At 42.2% G+C, this 23,235-nt stretch overlaps 1 protein-coding gene across 1 annotated transcript in view; it reads right to left on the bottom strand.

The window, feature by feature from the left end:
* The window catches only part of LOC126234132 (inter-alpha-trypsin inhibitor heavy chain H4-like), a 122,357-nt gene that overhangs the window by 46,839 nt on the left and 52,283 nt on the right, over positions 1-23,235 (bottom strand). The window contains exons 2-3 of the mRNA XM_049942911.1: positions 11,081-11,346; positions 2,528-2,638 (exon numbers count right to left, since the gene is read on the bottom strand). Coding sequence (XP_049798868.1) covers positions 2,528-2,638; positions 11,081-11,346 — 377 coding nt within the window. The remainder of the gene's footprint in view (positions 1-2,527; positions 2,639-11,080; positions 11,347-23,235) is intronic.

The raw sequence follows: 23,235 nt of genomic DNA, 5'->3' as shown, positions 1-23,235 counted from the left end.
CATAATATTTTATTATTGTTCTAATAATGCACATTTGGTTTACATCATGTGTTGTATTTGGATTAACTTACCAATAAAAATCACCTACAAATTAAACTTAATGTAAAAATGGAAATGTGTCATATTAGAAAACAACTGTGAATGTGTTCATTCCATTACATGTCCCAATAATTTGTTTCACCCAAGTATTTCTATGATTTGCCTGACCCCAGTTACTATTCATTCATATTTTGCATTTTGAAAAGTGCACAATTTCAAATTTCTAAATATTTACAGAAAGTTGCCAATCCATGCACCATTTTGACATTAAATCACAATCTGACAAAATATATGCACAGCTTCTTTTTTTTCGATTGTAGTTCAAATGAGTAACTGCATCATATGCAAGAAGTCTGAGGTTACTATTAATAGTCTCTGCCAGCTCATTAATATACAACATGAACAGCAACACCTTTTCCTGGAGCACGCTTGAAGTTACTTTTACATCTGTTGATAACTCTCTGTCAACTCTTGATCACACCATGGAACCAAAACAGAGAAATCCACAATGACTGCTGTGCCAACTTTGTAGTAAAAGATAGATTGCTACTTACTGTAAAGAAGACATATCAAGTTGCAGACAGGCACGATTAAAAGACACTCACATATAGCACACACACACACACACACACACACACACACACACACACACATATGCATGCAAATGCAACTCACACACGCTACTGCAATTTCAAGCAACTGAAACCACACTGCGAGTAGCAGCAGCAGTGTCTGATGAGAATGGTGACTGGGTGGGGGTAATCGGCAGGAAAACACTTAAATTTCCCCTCTGAATTCGACATAATTGACAATGCCTGTAAAGACTGTGTCATATACACTACTGGCCATCAAAATTTGCTACACCAAGAAGAAATGCAGATGATAAACGGGTATTCATTGGACAAATATATTATACTAGAACTGACATGTGATTACATCTTCATGCAATTTGGGTGCATAGATCCTGAGAAATCAGTACCCAGAATAACCACCTCTGGCTGTAATAACGACCTTGATACGTCTGGGCATTGAGTCAAACAGAGCTTGGATGGTGTGTACAGGTACAGCTGCCCATGCAGCTTCAACACAATACCACAGTTCATCAAGAGTAGAGACTGACGTATTGTGACAAGCCAGTCGCTCGGCCACCATTGACCAGACGTTTTCAAATGGTGAGAGATCTGGAGAATGTGCTGCCCAGGGCAACAGTCAACATTTTCTGTATCCAGAAAGGCCTGTTCAGGACCTGCAACATGCTGTCATGCATTATCCTGCTGAAATGTAGGGTTTCACAGGGATTGAATGAAGGGTAGAGCCATGGGTTGTAACACATCTGAAATGTAACATCCACTGTTCAAAGTGCCGTCAATGCAAACAAGAGGTGACTGAGACGTGTAACCAATGGCACCCCATACCATCACGCCGGGTGATATGCCAGTATGGCGGTGATGAATACATGCTTCCAATGTGCGTTCACCGCGATGTCGTCAAACATGGATGTGACCATCATGATGCTGTAAACAGAAACTGGATTTATCCACCAAAATGACGTTCTGCCATTCGTGCACCCAGGTTCGTCATTGATTACTCCATTGCAGGTGCTCCTGTCTGTGATGCAGTGTCGAGGGTAACCACAGCCATGGTCTCCGAGCTGATAGTCCATGCTGCTGCAAACGTCAGCGGACTGTTCATGCAGAAGGTTGTTGTCTTGCAAACATCCCCATCTGTTGACTCAGGGATTGAGGCGTGGCTGCACGATCCGTTACAGCCATGTGGATAAGGTGCCTGTCATCTCAACTGCTAGTGATACGAGGCCATTGGGATCCAGCACGATGTTCTGTATTACCCTCCTGAACCCACCGATTCCATATTCTGCTAACAGTCATTGGATCTCGACCAACGCGAGCAGCAATGTCGTGATACAATAAACCACAATCACGATAGGCTACAATCTGACCTTAATCAAAGTCAGAAACGTGATGGTACGCATTTCTCCTCCTTACATGAGGCATCACAACAACGTTTCACCAGGAAGTGCTGGTCAACTGCTGTTTGTATATGAGAAATCGGTTGGAAACTTTCCTCATGCCAGCACGTTGTAGGTGTCGCCATTGGTGCCAACCTTGTGTGAATGCTGTGAAAAGCTAATCATTTGCATATCACAGCATCTTCTTCCTGTAGGTTACATTTTGTGTCTGTAGCATGTCATCTTCGTGGTGTAGCAATTTTAATGGCCAGTAGTGTATATACCTTTATTCATCTAGATCGATAGACAAAGTTATGAAACACACGCCCACGCCCTGTACACGGATCTGATAGACTGTAGAATGTAACATAACATATGTCACCCAGCAAAATGCACAGAGAGTACTATTTCATTTCCAATTTTAATATTAAAAATTTTTCGTAGCATTCATGCTCAAAAACTATTAAAATTAATTAACTCAGCACCAAGGTTGCAAAGACCAACTGTAATGCCATAACTCACCTCATTGCAACATGTCCTGCAGACTGGCCTTGCTGAACGGCTGCTTGATATTCTTTTTCTGCTTCTTTCTTTTCCTTTACGAGGGCTTTATATGCTTTCCCTTTTACTTCCCTGTGAAAGAAAGCCCAATAAGAAATAAGCAAACAAATAATGTGCAATTTAATATATTCACCATAGTATTTCATTATCTTCTTGATGGATAAACATTCAAACACTGCATTTATTTCGATTTTGCATTAACAAAGACCGTGGCAGAGAGAAGGCTCTCGAGATGAAGTCGTAATCTTGATGCCAACGTGACAGGTGTAGGCGGTGGCCAGCATGGGAAGTGTGGTCAGCAGTGTTGCTGGTGCTGCAGCCCAGTGGTTCCAATGGCTGCACATGAGAGGTAACGGTGCGGCGCGGAGACGAATCAGCTGAAGGCAGGATGGCTGCATCAGGAGGAAATGTCGTTGTTAAGAGACCATGCCGGTTTAAGTCTATTAACTGAGACTATCTGTGGCCATCCATGGAGGTGGATGATGAATGTGTTGGTACCGCGACATAGCACATGGTGAGGGTCCAAATAGAGTGGCTGAAGGGCTGCCTGCACAGTGTCGTCCATTAGCATATCAAAGTCGCACATAGCTAGGTCCCTGTGGACGAACACGGGAGGGGGGGGGGGAGGGGGGGGGGAGATCCTTGGATGTGTCGGAAGGTGAATCCTTATCGAATTAGGTGGGGAGAAGGAGAAGCTAACTGTACAGAACCTCGGTGCACGAATACCCAGCAGGACCCATGGAGGGCTTCCAACCATAGGCCCCCATGCCACCTTAAGGTGGCCTTGAGTGTGCGGTGCCACCACTAGATGAGGTCGTTCGCCTGTGGGTGGTAAGCTGTGGTATGAAACTTGGCGACGCCATTGAGTTCACAGAGTCATGTGTAGAGGGTGGACTCAAATTAGTGTCCCCAGTTGGTGGTGAGAGATACAGGCCAGCTCAAGCAAGCAACTCACACTGAGATGAAGGAATGGGCGACAATCTCAGCCATGATGTCAGTAAGGGGGACCGCCTCAACCCAGCGGGATATAAGATATATCTGTAGCCCTCGGATGGAGGAAGGGTACCAGACATTGATATGGACATGCCAGAAATGCCCCTTCGGGACGTCAAACTTGCCCACAGGAGGTTGGATGTGCGTGCCAACCTTGCAGTGCTGTCATGGAATGCACGCATGGCTCCAGGTGCTACAGTCGTGCTTCACATCAGGCCTGACAAAGCACACCGTAATCAGCCATGTCGTGGCCCGTGTCCCAGGCTGAGCTAAGCCCTGCAAGGTGGTAAAGACGCTATGATGAAGGGCAGCAGGGACCAGGGGGCAAAGTGTGCCTGTAGAAGTGTCACAGAGGACAGGGATTGCCAAACCAGATAGTATATGGGGTTGGACAGAGAGAGAGATGAGCCGTTGTCTGATCTAAGTTGCTGTATATCGTATTGTCATTGTCAGCTTGTAGTCGGGCGAGGTCCTCCAGGTCAAGTGATGCAGTTAGCATGCAGATGCAGGAAAGGTAGTCTGCCACAATGTTCTCCGCGCCATGGATATAGCATGCGTCGGAAAAGTGCTGTCAGATGCAGTCCATGTGGCGCAAATACTGGGCAGAAGGTCTTTAGCAGGATTACGAATAGTGTGGCTTGTGATCGGTATAGATCATGAAGGGTCACCCCTTGATGTCACTACGAAAAATGTGTAATCGCCTTGTACACTGCGAGCAGCTCACAGTCAAATTCTGACCACTTGTTGCACTGGCTGTTAGTCAGTTTCTTGGAAAAGAAGCGGAGAGGATGGGTGGAGTCGGTGGTGTGTTGCTGTAAAACAGCGCCCACAGCTGAGTCACTGGCATTAGTCATGATCGAGACACGGGCGTCAGGGTCAGGGTGGGCGAATGTGATGGCTTTGGCTAGGGCAGTTTTTAGTTTACCAAAAGCATCGAGAATAGGTTGGGTCCACTCCAACTTCTGTTTTCCAGTGATGTTCTTGCCAGAGAGAGCGTCTCTGAAGGCTATTTGGACGGAGGCAGCTTGAGGAATATGGCGGCGGTAAAAGTTTTCCATCCCCAGAAAATGACGAAGCTGAGCATAATCCTCAGAGACGAGAATTCGTTGGTCAGAGGCTGTCGAAAGAGATGGAATGGCCGAGGAAGGTAACGGTTGTGGAACACAGTTGAGATTTATCATGGTTGATCACCACCCCATTGGCAGTGAGGGCCAAATGTATTGAATTGAGGTGAACTTGATGCTCCTCAGCAAAGGAAGAGAAGGTAAGGATATTGACTAAGCAAGCGTAGGCAAAAGACAGAGGGAGCAAAATGGAATCGATGAACCACTGCCATGTCTGTGCTGCATTTTTCAATCCATAAGGCAAGTGACAGTATTCAAATAGGCCAAAGGGCGTGATGATGGCCATCTTCAGAATATCTGGTGGATGCATAGGAGTCTGGTGATATGCTTTGGAACAATCTAATATGGAGAAAAAGGTAGAACGTTATGCAACTGCATGAAATCTTGGATACGTAGAATGGGGTAGTTATCAATAATGGTGCAGGCATTAAGGGACCTGTAGTCCCCACACATGCATAAGGTGCCATCCTGTTTGGGACCAAGGTGAACAGAATCGCATAGGGAAGTCAACATGAGGGGTCAAGAAGGTATCCACAGGCAACGTTGGTTCACTGACCTTGATGAACCAGGATGATGTAGGCAGGGCGTCGGCTGCAGTCAGTAACGGAAGGTGTGATGCAGGAGTGAAGCAGTGCGAAGAGTCAGAAGAGGTGCATACAGGTGCTTCTTGGAAATTCGATTGCAGTGATGCGAAAAAAAACAGCAGGCAGTGGAGTGCTTGACACTGGAGAAGGATGGTGAGAAGACTGTGTAGGGGCGTGCGCTGGGCCACCTTGCTGCGGGGCTGCAGATAGGCAGTGTATGGTGTACCGTGCATGTGACAATTCAGCGGAGGCTGACATGATGCAGGCGCATAAGTCATCGTTCTGGGAGTGGAGTTGGTCGATCTGAGAGCACACATATGACAGATCAGGGAGCTGTGTGGTTATGCCCACAACCAGGCAAGCACATGTGGAAAGCATAGCCAAGGAGGCAGAGGGTGAAGTGGCACTGAACTCAGGCATGCTTGGAACTGTAGAGCCAGACGCATGGCAGAGCACAGCGGCCTGCAGGTCTGGTGAAAGTTCGTAATGGTGTAGAAAATCCAACCCAATCACAGATTCGACCACGTCGGCAGCATGGAAGGTCCAAGGGAAGGTGTGAACCAGTGAGAGGTGAAGTGACATCTTGCTGGAGCTGTGGACTGCAATGGGAGAATGTTTGGTGGCGATCAAGGCGATGGTAGAGGTGGATAGCACGTCGACAGCATGCTCGGCCGAGATGATGCTAATGTCGGTGCCAGTGTCAACAATAAAGTGGATGCCGGTCGAGATATCTGTGGCATAGAGGCGTCGCGTCGCATCGCTGAAGCGGGTGGTGCAGTATCAGAAGATAGGCTCTGTGCAGGTACATGGTGGGACGTGCCCACCAATCTCATTTGGGGTAGGCGCAGGGCACACAACAATTGTGGGTGGCATGCCCATAAGTATTGTGGAACCAGCACAGTGGGTAGGCCGGTTGGTGGACCGATGCGGTGCGGGTGGAAGTTGCAGCTGACTGTGGCTGGGGCGGTAGCCGATCGGGTTGCTGCTCAGGCAAGGTCAGCAGCCCGCTGGCAGTACATCCTGCAGGCCACTAGGTGGCAGCTCCTGACAGGCAGCTGAGGTGATTGCACTGGCCTCTGCTGACAGGGTGCAGAACCATAGGTGCAGGAGTACTAACTGAGGATGGTGGAGATGTCGTTCATGACAGGTGGTGTCAGTGACGAATGATGGTGTAGGCCTCATCCGCCATGTGTAATAGCACATTGAGTGGGCCAGCAATGTGAGATAGTAGATGAAGCTGCAGATTCAAAGGAAATTTGACCATTCACAATGTCCAAAGAGTGGCATCAGGCAATGCGTGGTCATCAATTAAAGCACTTAGATACCGCCAAAGCTGCAAAGGGGTCCAGTCATCAAGATGCTCCTCGTGAATAACATGATGGATAGCCCATGCCAGAGGTCAGGAAAGGCGCTTGATAACAGTGATTTGGCCATCGAATATTTGTGTGAGGCGGGCGGTGAGAGGAGAAAGTCACTGATGAGGTCTGTATGTGCATGGAGATGGCTCATCAGGCAGACAAAACAGGCGCCATTGTCGGAAGTGCCATGGATGTCCAGAAGGTGGTCCACTAAGGAAAACTAAGTTTTTGGGTTGTCTTTCTGCAATGCAGGTACCTTAGGGAACCTGACTGGTAACACATGTTGAGTCAGCATGGGCAGAGCAGGATGCCTCCAACGCTGGAAGTGCAGTAGTGGTGAACTGTGTGTCGCCTGAGGTCTGTGTGGGATGGTGGCCACATGCAGCACACAATATGGAGGGGGCGGAGGAGGCGGCAGGTGTATAAGCTGGCAAGGTGTGTCCAATCAGCAAACCTGATGATGAACACAGCACGGGTGTAACGGCTGGTGCCATTGCAACAGCGGGTGGGGAGTGGTGGAGCCACGGGGCAGCGGACCTGGTAACGAGTGTGGGAAGAATGGCCAGCACAGTTACGAAAGCAAGTGGAAGGTTGTCGTGGTGCAACCACGGTGTGACATTCACCGATACCATCGTGGTCGAGGTGACCAGCATCGCCGAAATGGCACGCGGGAGTGAGAGAGGGGAGAGGGGGTGGTGTGACACTACGTAAATGAGAATGTGCTACCCCATGCATAAAAATGTTCGATTCACAGTCCTAGAAATTTGCTGGCACATCAAGTTGTCCCAAAGGCAACAATATACATGAAGGATAAACCGAAATGTCTTTAACTGGAAAGTCCTCCATGTTGTGGTTAGGCAGCACACACTGTCCATGTTGTGTCTGTTGTTGTGCTGCCACACCAGACAGTGGCCATGTTGAACCAGGAAAGATTAGGTGACCACCGGTATGGCCAGGTGTAAATAACTTTTCACTTTTAACCAAGTTCAAAGGATGTCAGCATGGTCTCAAGCGGCAGAGTTGATGGGGCCCATTACACTTGCACTGAAAGTCACAGGTAGTTCCATTGTGGCATAAACAATGCAGTTCAGCACGCAGTGAGAGTGAATGATGAAAACAAGCATAAATAACACTGGATGAGATGTTGACGATGTTGGGGTCACCATTGTGGCTATCACAGAAAATTAGTAGAGAGACAACACACTTAATATTGAATACATGTTTATTGGTGACTCATACCTATAACAAAGAATGGCTGTTACACATCTGCACGCCGAAAGTTCACACAAGAACAACTAGTCCAAAGAAGGAAGATGCCAAAGATAGGGCACTCTGTGCCACAGACACCACAGATTCATCACTGAAAATGCTTTTGTTCTCATAAATACATAGTTCCTCAGTCTTTCCTTGACATTAAGTTTTAGTTTTGAATACTATTTTCTTAATAGGCCATTTTCTACAATTAATTAAATGAATGGATCTTCCTTGTGTCACATGCTTCTGCTTTCATCTTTCTATTTTCAGTTGTCTTTATTGTTGTGTTACTTAGTGTATTTATTCTCTTGATTACCAGCTCCTTTTTTTCTGTGTTTTGTAGTACTCTGCACTGTCATTTCTTTATGGGTAATCACTTTCTCCTATTTATGAAATTCCCTCTCTTTATTTCAACAAGCCTTTTCCAGTGTTGATTTTCTATAGTTCTCTTCTTTATTGGCTTTTGCATTACTGATACCCTTCTGCACTTTCTAACAGAGATTTTGTTGTACAGGGCTTTTTAGGAGGAATAGTATTAATTTTAGGAGATGATAGTATAGACTAATTTGAATAAAAAGTTCCATATAATTTTGTCCAGTTTTTATTGGTTACAGGGATACAACTGCTAGAATATAACCCAAACAAATATGAAAGTGTTAATCAAAGACAAAATACAGAGATGGTTTTCACATTTCCATCTGCGACTTCAATGCTCTTTCTGACACTCTGGGCAACACCATATGTAGCTCTTCTGAGGTGGTAATGGTGTTCTTTTATGAGGGCATCACTATTGATAATCAAAATTCTCAATTGATCTCTTATGTTTACTTTTTCTTTGTAGACGTCATTTTGCAGTCATCCTCACGTGCAGAAACCTAAAGGGGTGATGTCCAGGGGGGACCTTGGAGAACAAGAAATATGACCCTTTTCTGCTGATCCATCTTCTAGGGAATGTCAGGTTTACATGATGTGTCACCTATAACTAGAATGTGCAGGGGCCCCACTACGCTGAAAGAAAATACTCATCCTTTTAGTCAAAGGAATCTCTTCCAATAACACAGGATGCTTGGTTTCCAGTAAGTCAAGATAACAATGCCCTGTAAGATGCAGTAACATAACAAGCCCAGTCAACTGATTGTCCATCACCCACACAGCATATTTACAGAGAACTGTTCCTGACCAGGTGTCTCCACAAAGATATGTGGGATTTCATCAGATCACAGATTTGAGTTGTGAGTGTTACTGATACCATCACTAAATAGTATGTGTGGAAGTACTTGCAAAGGTGTTGAATCCACTCTAAATGATAATTATAGAGGCTGTGCATATGCAATGTCTGTCTCATTCTTGAACATGGAGTGTTGATATGTGCAGAAATTCAGTGTGTGCTCAGTGGAGGCTTACATTCTACCAACTGAATAATCTCTTATACTTCATCCACACTCTGCTCATTTGCATGTACAGATGAGAAATGACTGTTGGTACTGAACCAATGTCTCACAGTTCAGTTGAAGCATGAGTAAACACTCTGGAATTGGATACTCTTCCATTAGGGAATCATGTACCATATTCACTACAAGTAGCAGCAGCATTTCCATTACAAAACTCTTACACCAACCTCATATCAAATGCACACATGCACACCTTTGTGTGTGTGTGTGTGTGTGTGTGTGTGTGTGTGTGTGTGTGTGTGTGTGTGTGTGCAATCAGTGACTCAATACTTCAGTGAGTGGTTTCCTTTACACCCAAATTATTTACATTCTACCAAACTTTCTTTGTCGTAGTAACAGTAACACTGGCTAGTTAATCACAGTAACTGTTGAAATAATCAATTATGTGTAAACTGAAGCATAACTTGAACTCTGAAAGAAAAATGGCAGTCAATAAGTAATCTGCAATTGCAGACTTTCTTCGTATATTCCAGTGATGAACACTTCTTGGGTGATCAGCCTACAAGACGACGCCACCACTTGACACATCACCTGAGAAGAGTTCATCACAATAAGTAATCTCATAGCATCTGGTGTGCAGACACACAAAATGAAAACAACTGTATAAAATGACAGCAGTAACGAGCTGTATCTCTGTAACCAATAACAACTGACCATACTTGCAATGTTTCTATTCTCTCTAATTTGCCTATTCCCTCCTCTTCTTTTATGCTCAAAAATTTAATTTATTTTCCTTCTTTCCACTTTATTCTATAAGGAGTTATCAAAAAGTTTCCTTTTGAGGGCATTGCTGCAGCATGTGAGCAATGTAGCACAACTCTTGATTACATGCAGACAGTGGATTCGTGTGGGATTCTTGTCCTTCCAAAGTGCAGGTGGTAAATGCACAAATGTGAACCATGGCAACGTTATTACCAAATCTGTCCAAATATGACCAATGCGCTGTTATTCTTTTCTTGGCTGCTGAAGGGCAAACATTGATAGTCATCCACAGGAGGATGAAGAATGTGTATGGTGCACCATCTCCACTTAAAACCAATGTAGTGTAATGGTGCACCAACTTCCATGATGGTCACAATTCACCATAAGACTCTGGTCAATCTGGGAGGCGAGCCTCATCCATTATGGAATTCAAGTGTCAGACACTTGAGCACCCATCCTGTAGTACTAATTTCTCTCCAAGTGATTATCTTAAGGCTTTGAAGGGTCAATGATTCTTATCAGATGAGGATGAGCAGCAAGCAGTTATGGACTTCTTCATGCAGCAGATATGGTGTTTTACCAAACGGGTACCTTCCACCTGGTGCTTCGGTGGGATGATTATCTCAGTTGTCATGGTGATTATTCCTGACTGGCATGATTCTGGACTGTACAGCCTTCGAACAGAAACTTTTTGATTGCCTCTTATGTATTAATAAACCTTTCATTGTCGAATTTTAGGGACAGTCTTCTTTTGTTCATAATTATGGAGATGATGGCTCCTTCACATATATTGATAGGCAGGCATTTTATCTATGTTTACCTCAAGCTTAAAACTTTATTTGTCTTTCATGAATAGAAACTTATATTGTTTCATTTCGCAGTAACCACTGATGAGTAAATAAAAAAGAAAGAGAGAGAGAGAGAGAAATTCAAAGAACCTATATTGTTAGCATTTTTTGTTATAATCGTATTGGCTGCAGTAAAAAAATATTCTTGTATATTTTGTTCTTAGATTAAATATAATTTTCCATTACCTTTCATAACTTACATAATAAATCCAGATATGAAAGCTGAATCAGGAAGCACAATTTTAAACTGTATCTCATTTGATTCATTCTGTAGGTTAGCAATCTTGCTGTGCACAAGGGTTTTTGCATATCTGTGCTGGATATCAGAGAAGACATGTAAAGTGTAAATTTCCATAGAGCTGCTGCTGTTCCTAATGTTAGGCATCTCAGTTCTCCAGTCTGAACTTTCATTTTCTGAGGTATCTTCCTCATCTTCCACTAGTGTTACAAATGCTGTTGTTGCCTCCTGAAACATAATTGATTTCATAATAACATGTATGGAATCTCACTGAAACAATTTCTTTATTTTCTGGCCTGGTTAATAAACTTAATTTGTCATCTTTGTGCAAAAGATATAAATGTTAGCTAGTTCTTCTCACTATTTATAGAAACATAATTTCATCATCCTTGGACACATGCAGTGACATATTTTTATAAAATTCTTAATGTTACAATGCAGGCAAAAACAAATTTGCTTTGATTTCTAGATATACATTATCCAGAAATGAAATAATATTGATGCTGAGGTTGGACTGCAGTTTTGAACAAGCCAAATCAATAATGAAGAATTAGCTAAAGCAATAATTCTGGAAATACATCACATTACAATGAAACTAAAAACATGAAATATCCAATTAAAAATTAATAACTAAGTACACAAAGTAAGAAAAATTTGAAGTTCAGATTATGATTTCACTTTTTCAATACTACTGCAACAAAGTTGACGATGTAACCATTAAGCAACGAATTTGGAAGATTTTTTCTTTGATGTATTAATGGAATAACTTTTAATTGTCTTGTTTTTAATTGCATAAATTTTTATTATAATTAAGCACAATTATTAAGGCAATTTTAAAAACTGATACAAAGGTATCTTTCTCCAGATTTAGGTGAGAAATCATGCAATACATTGCAACCCCTACACATCACTCCCATAGGGGTCATGATGACACAGTTACAGCAATTACAGCACATAAACAATTACAGAATGTTCTGAGGAATTTAATCAATTATTCTTCCCAACTCCCATATGCGAATTGAACTAGTAAATGGGAAGCAAATTAAATATAGAATCTGATAGAGATTCCATTGCCCTCTGGAGATTTGTTCAATTTTAGTCACGACAGTTGTTTTTCAATACCTCTGACACTAATCTCTATTTAGTTCATCCTAACAGTGGTATGCAAATTAAGTTGGGGCAGTAGTCATGTGTTGTCATTTGTAAAGAAACATTTGAAAATTGAGTACAGTATTTCTGCTTCAGTTTTGCTGCCCTCAATTTCAGTTTCTGTCTCATCTGTGAGTAACTGGAAACTAGCTTTCATGTTACTAACAGTCTTCTTTATACATCCTGAATTTCTTTGAATTTTGTGTAAGATCTTTTGACAATGTTCTCCTATAGTAGATGAGCAGCATTTACTATACTCTATCCTGTCCTCTGGTAGAGGTTCAGTGTAGATCTCTTAATGTGGAAGACATTGCAATTTTTTTTTCAGAAGTTTTTCTTTGTTGCTTTAAACATTCTACACTCCTGGAAATGGAAAAAAGAACACATTGACACCGGTGTGTCAGACCCACCATACTTGCTCCGGACACTGCGAGAGGGCTGTACAAGCAATGATCACACGCACGGCACAGCGGACACACCAGGAACCGCGGTGTTGGCCGTCGAATGGCGCTAGCTGCGCAGCATTTGTGCACCGCCGCCGTCAGTGTCAGCCAGTTTGCCGTGGCATACGGAGCTCCATCGCAGTCTTTAACACTGGTAGCATGCCGCGACAGCGTGGTCGTGAACCGTATGTGCAGTTGACGGACTTTGAGCGAGGGCGTATAGTGGGCATGCGGGAGGCCGGGTGGACGTACCACCGAATTGCTCAACACGTGGGGCGTGAGATCTCCACAGTACATCGATGTTGTTGCCAGTGGTCGGCGGAAGGTGCACGTGCCCGTCGACCTGGGACCGGACCGCAGCGACGCACGGATGCACGCCAAGACCGTAGGATCCTACGCAGTGCCGTAGGGGACCGCACCGCCACTTCCCAGCAAATTAGGGACACTGTGGCTCCTGGGGTATCGGCGAGGACCATTCGCAACCGTCTCCATGAAGCTGGGCTACGGTCCCGCACACCGTTAGGCCGTCTTCCGCTCACGCCCCAACATCGTGCAGCCCGCCTCCAGTGGTGTCGCGACAGGCGTGAATGGAGGGACGAATGGAGATGTGTCGTCTTCAGCGATGAGAGTCGCTTCTGCCTTGGTGTCAATGATGGTCGTATGCGTGTTTGGCGCCGTGCAGGTGAGCGCCACGATCAGGACTGCATACGACCGAGGCACACAGGGCCAACACCCGGCATCATGGTATGGGGAGCAATCTCCTAGACTGGCTGTACACCACTGGTGATCGTCGAGGGGACACTGAATAGTGCACGGTACATCCAAACCGTCATCGAACCCATCGTTCTACCATTCCTAGACCGGCAAGGGAACTTGCTGTTCCAACAGGACAATGCACGTCCGCATGTATCCCGTGCCACCCAACGTGCTCTAGAAGGTGTAAGTCAACTACCCTGGCCAGCAAGATCTCCGGATCTGTCCCCCATTGAGCATGTTTGGGACTGGATGAAGTGTCGTCTCACGCGGTCTGCATGTCCAGCACGAACGCTGGTCCAACTGAGGCACCAGGTGGAAGTGGCATGGCAAGCCGTTCCACAGGACTACATCCAGCATCTCTACGATCGTCTCCATGGGAGAATAGCAGCCCGCATTGCTGCGAAAGGTGGATATACACTGTACTAGTGCCGACATTGTGCATTCTCTGTTGCCTGTGTCTACGTGCCTGTGGTTCTGTCAGTGTGATCATGTGATGTATCTGACCCCAGGAACGTGTCAATAAAGTTTCCCCTTCCTGGGACAATGAATTCACGGTGTTCTTATATCAATTTCCAGGAGTGTAGTTCCACCTTGAGTGCTTATTTATCAGCCACTATCTGATTCACAGATGAGGTTCTTAAAATACTTTCATTTTGCATTCTGTGATTTTTCTGTTGTTTCTTGCAGATGATCTTTCTGTAACCAGTTGCTTGGATCAAAAATAGTTTCTTATTGTTTTAGCTAAATCAAAGCACCATTTGTTGAAGGTAGTGGTTCTTTATTTTTCTCTGCCTGCCCACAGCAAAATCTTGCTTGTTATACACAAGGAAACTATAAGGTTCAATCTAATATTACTTGAACAGAGTAACTGCTTTACTGACTGCAGCTGCTTTGAAACATGCAGATGTCAATAGATGGCGATGTCGTTAACTTACCCAGTCGCTTGGCCCCAGTTGGCTATGTTAAATGTCTTTAATTTTTGGAGTATGATTAACAAGAATAAGACATGAAAAAATAGTGACTCTGAAATGTATATTATCTAAGATAGTCAGGTATAGCATAGAACACCCAAATGTCATACTTGTTATTCCACAATAGCTTACATTGAATATACTGAAAATTATAACACAGCAGACAATGGAGAAGATAATTATCTAACATACGCTTAACTGTCAGCAGTGGCTTCAATGTGTGAGTTTTTACAGTCTCAGCTTGTGAAGTATTAGTGGTGTCCATATGCTGGAGGTAATTATAATTGTGAACTTAAACTATTGTTAAGTGATAAGCCACCTTACATCATTTGTAAATTTGTCTTTGTCTTCTCTGCATGCTTTTCATGTAATCAGTCAACCGCAGATATATTTACTTATTGTGTACATACAGTGTAAAGTGAAATACAGACAACAACAGTTTATGTTATAATAAATTGTTTATAGTATGAACTGTAGATTAAAACTGAAGAAACTGCAAAATGGTGGGAATTTAAGGAGATGGGACCTGGATAAACTGACTAAACCAGAGGTTGTACAGAGTTTCGGGGAGAGCATAAGGGAACATTTGACAGGAATGGGGGAAAGAAATACAGTAGAAGAAGAATGGTTAGCTTTGAGGGATGAAGTAGTGAAGGCAGCAGAGGATCAAGTAGGTAAAAAGATGAGGGCTAGTAGAAATCCTTGGGTGACAGAAGAAGTACTGAATTTAATTGATGAAAGAAGAAAATATAAAAATGCAGTAAATGAAGCAGGCAAAAAGGAATGCAAACGTCTCAAAAATGAGATCGACAGGAAGTGCAAAATGGCTAAGCAGGCATGGCTAGAAGACAAATGTAAGGATGTAGAGGCTTATCTCACTAGGGATAAGATAGATACGGCTTACAGGAAAATTAAAGAGACCTTTGGAGAAAAGAGAACCACTTGTATGAATATCAAGAGCTCAGATAGAAACCCAGTTCTCAGCAAAGAAGGGAAAGCAGAAAGGTGGAAGGAGTATATAGAGGGACTAAACAAGAGGAATGTACTTGAGGGCAATGTTATAGAAAGGAAAGAGGATGTAGATGAAGATGAAATGGGAGATATGATATTGCGTGAAGAGTTTGATAGAGCACTGAAAGACCTAAGTCGAAACAAGGCCCCAGGAGTAGACAACATTCCATTAGAATGACTGACAGCCTTGGGAGAGCCAGTCCTGACAAAACTGTACCATCTTGTGAGCAAAATGTATGAGACAGGCAAAATACCCTCAGACTTCAAGAAGAATATAAAAATTCCAATCCCAAAGAAAGCAGGCGTTGACAGATGTGAACTATCAGTTTAATAGGTCATGGCTGCAAAATATTAACGCGAATTTTTTACAGAATAATGGAAAAACTGGTATAAGCCGACCTTGGGGAAGATCAGTTTGGATTTCGTTGAAATATGGGAACACGTGAGGCAATACTGACCCTATGACTTATCTTAGAAGCTAGATTAAGAAAAGGCAAACCTATGTTTCTAGCATTTGTAGACTTAGAGAAAGCTTTTGACAATGTTGACTGGAATACTTTCTTTCAAATTCTGAGGGTGGCAGGGGTAAAATACAGGGAGCAAAAGGCTATTTACAATTTGTACAGAAACCAGATGGCAGTTATAAGAGTCGAGGGGCATGAAAGGGAAGCAGTGGTTTGGAAGGGAGTGAGACAGGGTTGTAGCCTCTCCTCGATGTTATTCAATCTGTGTATTGAGCAAGCAGTAAAGGAAACAAAAGAAAAATTGGGAGTAGGTATTAAAATCTGTGGAGAAGAAATAAAAAGTTTGAGGTTCACTGATGACATTGTAATTCTGTCAGACACAGCAAAGGACTTGGAAGAGCACTTGAACGGAATGGACAGTGTCTTGAAAGGAGGATATAAGATGAACATCAACAAAAGTAAACCAAGGATAATTGAATGTAATCGATGTTGAGGGAATTAGATTAGGAAATGAGACACTTAAAGTAGTGAAGGAGTTTTGCTATTTGGGGAGCAAAATAACTGATGATGGTCGAAGTAGAGAGGATATAAAATGTAGACTGGCAATGGCAAGGAAAGCATTTCTGAAGAAGAGAAAAAATGGAGTATAGATTTAAATATCAGGAAGTCGTTTCTGAAAGTTTTTGTATTGAGTGTAGCCACGTATGGAAGTGAAACATGGACCATAAATAGTTTGGACAAGAAGAGAATAGAAGCTTTCAAAATGTGGTGCTACAGAAGAATGCTGAAGATTAGATGGGTAGATCACATAACTAATGAGGAGGTATTGGGGAGAAGAGGAGTTTGTGGCACAACTTGACTAGAAGTAGGGATCGGTTGGTAGGACATGTTCTGAGGCATCAAGGGATCACCAATTTAGTATTGGAGGGCAGCGTAGAGGGTAAAAATCGTAGAGGGAGACCAAGAGATGAATACACTAAACAGATTCAGAAGGATGTAGGTTGCAGTAGGTACTGGGAGATGAAGAAGCTTGCACAGGATAGAGTAGCATGGAGAGCTGCATCAAACCAGTCTCAGGACTGAAGACCACAACAATAGGATACAGGGTGAAGCGAAATTTGTGCACTTGCGCTTCGCAGTTCGACTCCTCACATGCCAGTGATAAAAAATGTCTGTCACAAAATTTTGTCCAGCGAGTACATCCAGCAGAAAAAGGATGTTAAAGAGTACCAATCTGACAACACTGTAACCACATGTATAGTTACTATCTTTGTCAACAGGGAGCAGTTGTTCAGTGCAGTTGGTGCAGTGGATAGAGTTTTTGGTTAGCGTGCAGGAGGTTGAGAGTTCGATCCTGGGTTCAAGCATATGTTTCTTATCTGGTAAATGTAGTCCAAGTGGTATGGTACCTGGCATCTTAACTGTCAACAGTGATTGCAGCGGGTCATCTGGAAAACATGTGCACTTACATATGACAATCGTAGAAATGGAAGATTGGTCAGCTTTGAAAGATGCCCTTTCCACGTCATGGGCTCGAATTTATTCGCACCAGTTCCTCTACTAGAAGCGAAAGCTTTTTTCTTTGTACCCTTCTCTAATGGTCACATAGATTAGTACCTCATTCAGGTCCATTACATTTCGTTAGGGCCTTACGTTACCAGTAGGACTAGCAACGTGCTTTGCGAATAATGTCCAAACTTGGTTACTATATGTATGTGTTATCACCATGGTCCCATTAATTGTTTCAAGTGTCGATTTCTTATTTACCTAACCATGTATTTGTTGTGTTCAGCATTACAAAATGTTGTAAATTTAGCATACGTATGACATAAGAAATGGTGTATATTATAGAATGAAATGTCAGAATGAAATTAGCAAATAAAAAAGAAAAAGAAGTGCTCAACCTAGGATTGAGCCCTCGACCTCCTGCATGCTAACCCAAAACTCTATCAACAGTGCCAACTGTGCAGCACAATTAAAGTGGGATGTCAGAGGTAGTTACAATACGTGTTGTTACAGTGTTGCCATATTGCCACTCTTTAACATTGTTTTTCTGAGGGATGTACTCGCCAGATGAAATTTTGTGACAGACACTTTTTTATCGCTGGCATTTGAGGAGACGGCCTGCAAAGCCCGAGTGCACAAATTTTGCTTCAGCCTGTATACAGGGTGGTTCATTGATCATGACCGGGCCAAATATCTCACGAAATAAGCATCAAACGAAAAAACTACAAAGAACGAAAATCATCTAGCTTGAAGGGGGAAATCAGATGGCGCTACGGTTGGCCTGCTAGATGGTGCTGCCATAAGTCAAACGGATATCAACTGCATTTTTAAAAATAGGAACCCCCATTTTTTATTACATGTTCGTGTAGTACATAAAAAAATATGAATGTTTTAGTTGGAACACACTTGTCGCTTTGTAATAGGTGGCGCTGTAATAGTCACAAACATATGGCTCACAATTTTAGACAAACAGTTGGTAACAGGTAGGTTTTTTAAATTAAAATACAAAACGTAGGTACATTTGAACATTTTATTTCGGTTGTTCCAATGTGATAAATGTACCTTTGTGAACTTATCATTTCTGAGAACACATGCTGTTACAGTGTGATTACCGGTAAATACCACATTAATGCAATAAATGCTCAAAACGATGTCCATCAACCTCAATGCATTTGGCAATACGTGTATCGACATTCCTCTCAACAGTGAGTAGTTCGCCTTCCGTCATGTTCGCACGTGCATTTACAATGCACTGACGCATGTTGTCAGGTGTTGTCGGTGGATCATGATAACAAATATCCTTCAGCTTTCCCTACAGAAAGAAATCGGGGGAAATCAGATCCAGTGAACGTGCAGGCAAATATGAATGTTTTAGTTGGAACACACTTGTCGCTTTGTAATAGGTGGCGCTGTAATAGTCACAAACATATGGCTCACAATTTTAGACAAACAGGTGCTTCAATGACCAATCCACCTGTCATGAAATATGCTATTCAATGCCGCTTCAACAACACGTGAGCTATTTGCCGAACATCCATCATGTTGGAAGTACATCGCCATTCTGTCATGCAGTGAAACATCTTGTAGTAACGTCGGTAGAACATTACGGATGAAATCAGCATACATTGCAACATTTAGATTTGCTATCAATAAAATGGGGGCCAATTATCCTTCCTCCCATAATGCCGCACCATACATTAACCCACCAAGGTCGCTGATGTTCCACTTGTTGCAGCCATCATGGATTTTCCGTTGCCCAATAGTGCATATTATGCCGGTTTACGTTACCGCTGTTGGTGAATGATGCTTTGTCGCTATATAGAACATGTGCAAAAAATCTGTCATCATCCTGTAATTTCTCTTGTGCCCAGTGACAGAACTGTACACAATGTTCAAAGTCGTTGCCATGCGATTCCTGGTGCACAGAAATATGGTACGGGTGCAATCGATGTTGATATAGTATTCTCAACACCGACAATTTTGAGCTTCCCAATTTTCACACAATTTTTCTGCTACTGATGCGCGGATTAGCCATGACAGCAGCTAAAACACCTACTTAGGCATCATCATGTGTTGCAGGTCGTGGTTGACGTTTCACATATGGCTGAACACTTCCTGTTTCCTTAAATAACGTAACTATCCTGCGAATGGTCCGGACACTTGGATGATGTCATTCAGGAGACCGAGCAGCATACATAGCACATGCCCGTTGGGCATTTTGATCACAATAACCATACATCAACATGATATCGACCTTTTCCGCAATTGGTAAATGGTCCATTTTAACATGGGTAATGTATCACAAAGCAAATACTGTCCACACTAGTGGAATGTTATGTGATACCACGTACTTATACGTTTGTGATTATTACAGCGCCATCCATCACAAAGCAAAAAAGTGGTCCAACTAAAACATTCATATTTCTTTTCGTACTACACGAATATGTAACAAAAAATGTGAGTTCCTATTTTAAAAAATGCAGTTGATATCCATTTGACCTATGAAAGAGCCATGTAGTGGGCCAACCACAGTGCCATCTGGTTTCCCCCTTCAAGCTAGATGAGTTTCGTTCTTTGTAGTTTTTTCTTTTGGTGCTTCTTTTGTGAGATATTAATGGACCACCCTGTATATATTATTGAGGTCCGTTATGATGACCACCACCTAAAAGTGACATTTACAGCACATTCAGGAAGATAATGGTTCAAATTGCAGTCTGGCCGTCAAGATTTACATTTTCTGTTGTTAATCTAAATTGCTTAACACAAATACCAGGATGGTTCCATTGAAACTGACTGGGCTGGTTTTCTTCCACATTCAGCTCCATCAGTAATAGCCTCATTGCCAATGGAACACCAAACTGTAATCTTTTATTTGCTTCACTCGAAACTGAGATGTTACTGACTGTAACAGAGCAAGCAGTAGGTATAATACAAATTGTGAAAGAAAATCTGTGACAGCTGCGATGGGTTTGGCACAGCTGCCTCACTAGCCTACCTCAACCAATAATGAGATATTCTACATCCCTATGACAATGCTTCATTGTTGTCACAGTTCTTTAAACAACTACAGTTTTTGCCTGCAGTCATCTGCACTTCACAACTGTAAGATGGCAACAGGGCTGCTGGCTGTCAGAAATCTCCTTTCAATGACTCTGCTACGGCAGGTATGAAGTAGTAATGATAGCATAGGCCCCACATACAGATGAGTTTTGGGCTGCATCTCCCTCCTCACTTTCAGGGCCTGTGCTGAATATGGCAGTGCTGACATCCATTTAAGTTGTATCAAGAGTGCCTGATGTTCCAGGTCTGTCAGTTCCTGACACACTGCACCAACAGTTGTGAGGTAAACAGTTATACATCAGCAACAGCTACAGGACAGATTGCTGATGACCAAAAATACAATGTGGAGTATATCGCTAATCCACACAGCCAATGTGAGGAAATATGGCTACTACCGAGTAATCAATGCTGTTCACAAGTTGACTCATGACACCCACACAGAGATGTGTAGATTGTGAATACTTATACTGAGGTTGACTACCATGCCATAAGTAACTTCACATGGCATGTGATTTTTGTTATATACTTACATGGATGATTTACCCACACTCATTTGTGCACTTAAAAAAGAGCCTGCCCTCAAAATTGGCCAGCATTGCTAACTCTTTCTACAAATTATATTTATATTTAAATTTAGAAATTGAAAATTTCTGTTAGCCTTATGTCAGTTACTAGCAAAGTTCATTTAATACTGCATTTCAAGTAGTTATGTGCTGGTATTATAAACTGTGCTCAGTGGCTACAGACGAAAGGACATATTTTCTTTAAAAAACACCATTGTAAACAAGTACATACTTAGCTATTAATAACAATTAAACAGCTGCTATGTATGTTACTTAATGGCTATCCTGGGATGCAGAACCTGAACTAAGTTGCAGGTTGCCTATCTAATGGTTTCCAGGGGCAACAAAAATTTGATTTTCAGTGTTTCTTATAAAAGGTGACGAATTTAAATATTGAAATTGCTGATATTATCTGCTTGTTAAGAGATATAGTCTTATGATGAAATAGAATCATGATGGGAGACTGGAATTCGATAGTAGCAAAAGGGAAAAGAAGGAAAATTTATAAGTGAACATCGACAAGGGGAAAGGAATGAAAGAGGAAGCCACCTGGTAGAATTCTGTACAGAGCATAATTTAATTATCACTAAGACCTGATTTAAGAATCATAAAAGGAGGTTGTATACGTGGAAGAGACCTGGAGACACTGTAAGGTTTCAGATTGGTTATATCATGGTCAGACAGAGATTAAGGAACTAGATTTTAAATTTTAAGACATTTCCAGGGGCTGGTGTGGACACTGACCACAACTTATTGGTTATGCACTGTATATTAAAACTGAAGACATTGGAAAAACAAAAGAAATTAAGGAGATGCAGTCTGGATAAGTTGAAAGAACCAGGGGTTGTTGAGAGCTTCAGAAGGAGCATTATACAATGGTTGACTAGAACAGGGGAAAGGAACACAGCAGAAGACGAATGGGTAGCTTTAAGAGATGAAATAGTGAAGACAGCAGAGAATCAAGTAGGTACAAAGATGACAGATATTAGAAATCCTTGGGTAACACTAGAGGTACTGAATTTAACTGATGAAAGGAGAAAATATAAAAATGCAGCAAATGAAGCAGGCAAAAGGGAATACAATCATTTAAAAAATGAGACTGCAAGTACTGCAAAATTTCTATGCAGGAATGGCTAGAGGACAAATGTAAGGATGTAGAAGCATATTTCACTAGGGTAAATATAGATAACGCCTACAGGGAAATTAAAGAGGCCTTTGGGGAAAATAGAAGCAGCTGTATGAATATCAAGAGCTCAGATGGTAAACCAGTCCTAAGCAAAGAAGGGAAAGCTGAAAGGTGGAAGGAGTATATATTGGTCTATACAAGGCAGATGAACTTGAAAGCAATACCACAGAAAGGGAAGTGGGTGTAGATGTAGATGAGATGGGAGATATGATAGTGCAAAAAGAATTTGACAAAGCTCTGAAAGATCTAACTCAAAACAAGTCTTCGGGAGTAGACAATATTCCACCAAAACTACTGACAGCCTTGACAAAACTCTTCCATCTGGTGTGCAAGATGTATGAGACTGGCAAAATACCCACAGATTTAAAGAAAAATGTAGTAATTTCAATTCCAAAGAAAGCAGTTGCTGACAGGTGTCAAAATTACCAAACAATCAGTTTAAAATGTCATGGTTGCAAAATACTAACACGAATTCTTTACAGAAGAATGGAAAAACTGGTAGAAACAGACCTCAGGAAAAATCACTTTGGATTCAGTAGGAATCAGAATTCAGGAAGGAGAAATAAAAACTTTGATGTTTGCTGATGACATTGTAATTCTATCAAAGACAGCAAAGGACTTGGAAGAGCAGTTGAATGGAATGGACAGTGTCTTGAAAGGAGGATATAAGATGAACAAAAGCATAACAAAGATGGAATGTAGTCAAATTAAATTATGTGATACTAAGTGAATTAGATTACAAAATAAGACATTTAAAGTAGTAGATGAGTCTTGCTGCAAAATAACTGAGGATGACTGAAGTAGAGAGGATATAAAATGTAGACTGGTAATGAAAAGTAAAGCATTTCTGAAGAAGAGAAATTTGTTAACATCAAATATAGATTTAAGAGTTAGGAAGCCTTACCTGAAGGTATTTGTCTGAAGTGTAGCCATGGATGATAAATAGTTTAGGTAAAAAGAGAACAGAAGCTTTCAAAATGTGATGCTACAGAAGAATGTTGAAAATTA

Source organism: Schistocerca nitens, chromosome 1, assembly GCF_023898315.1.
Source record: "Schistocerca nitens isolate TAMUIC-IGC-003100 chromosome 1, iqSchNite1.1, whole genome shotgun sequence".
In the NCBI taxonomy this organism is placed as follows: Eukaryota; Metazoa; Arthropoda; class Insecta; order Orthoptera; family Acrididae; genus Schistocerca; species Schistocerca nitens.
This window is presented reverse-complemented; position numbering and strand designations above follow the sequence as displayed.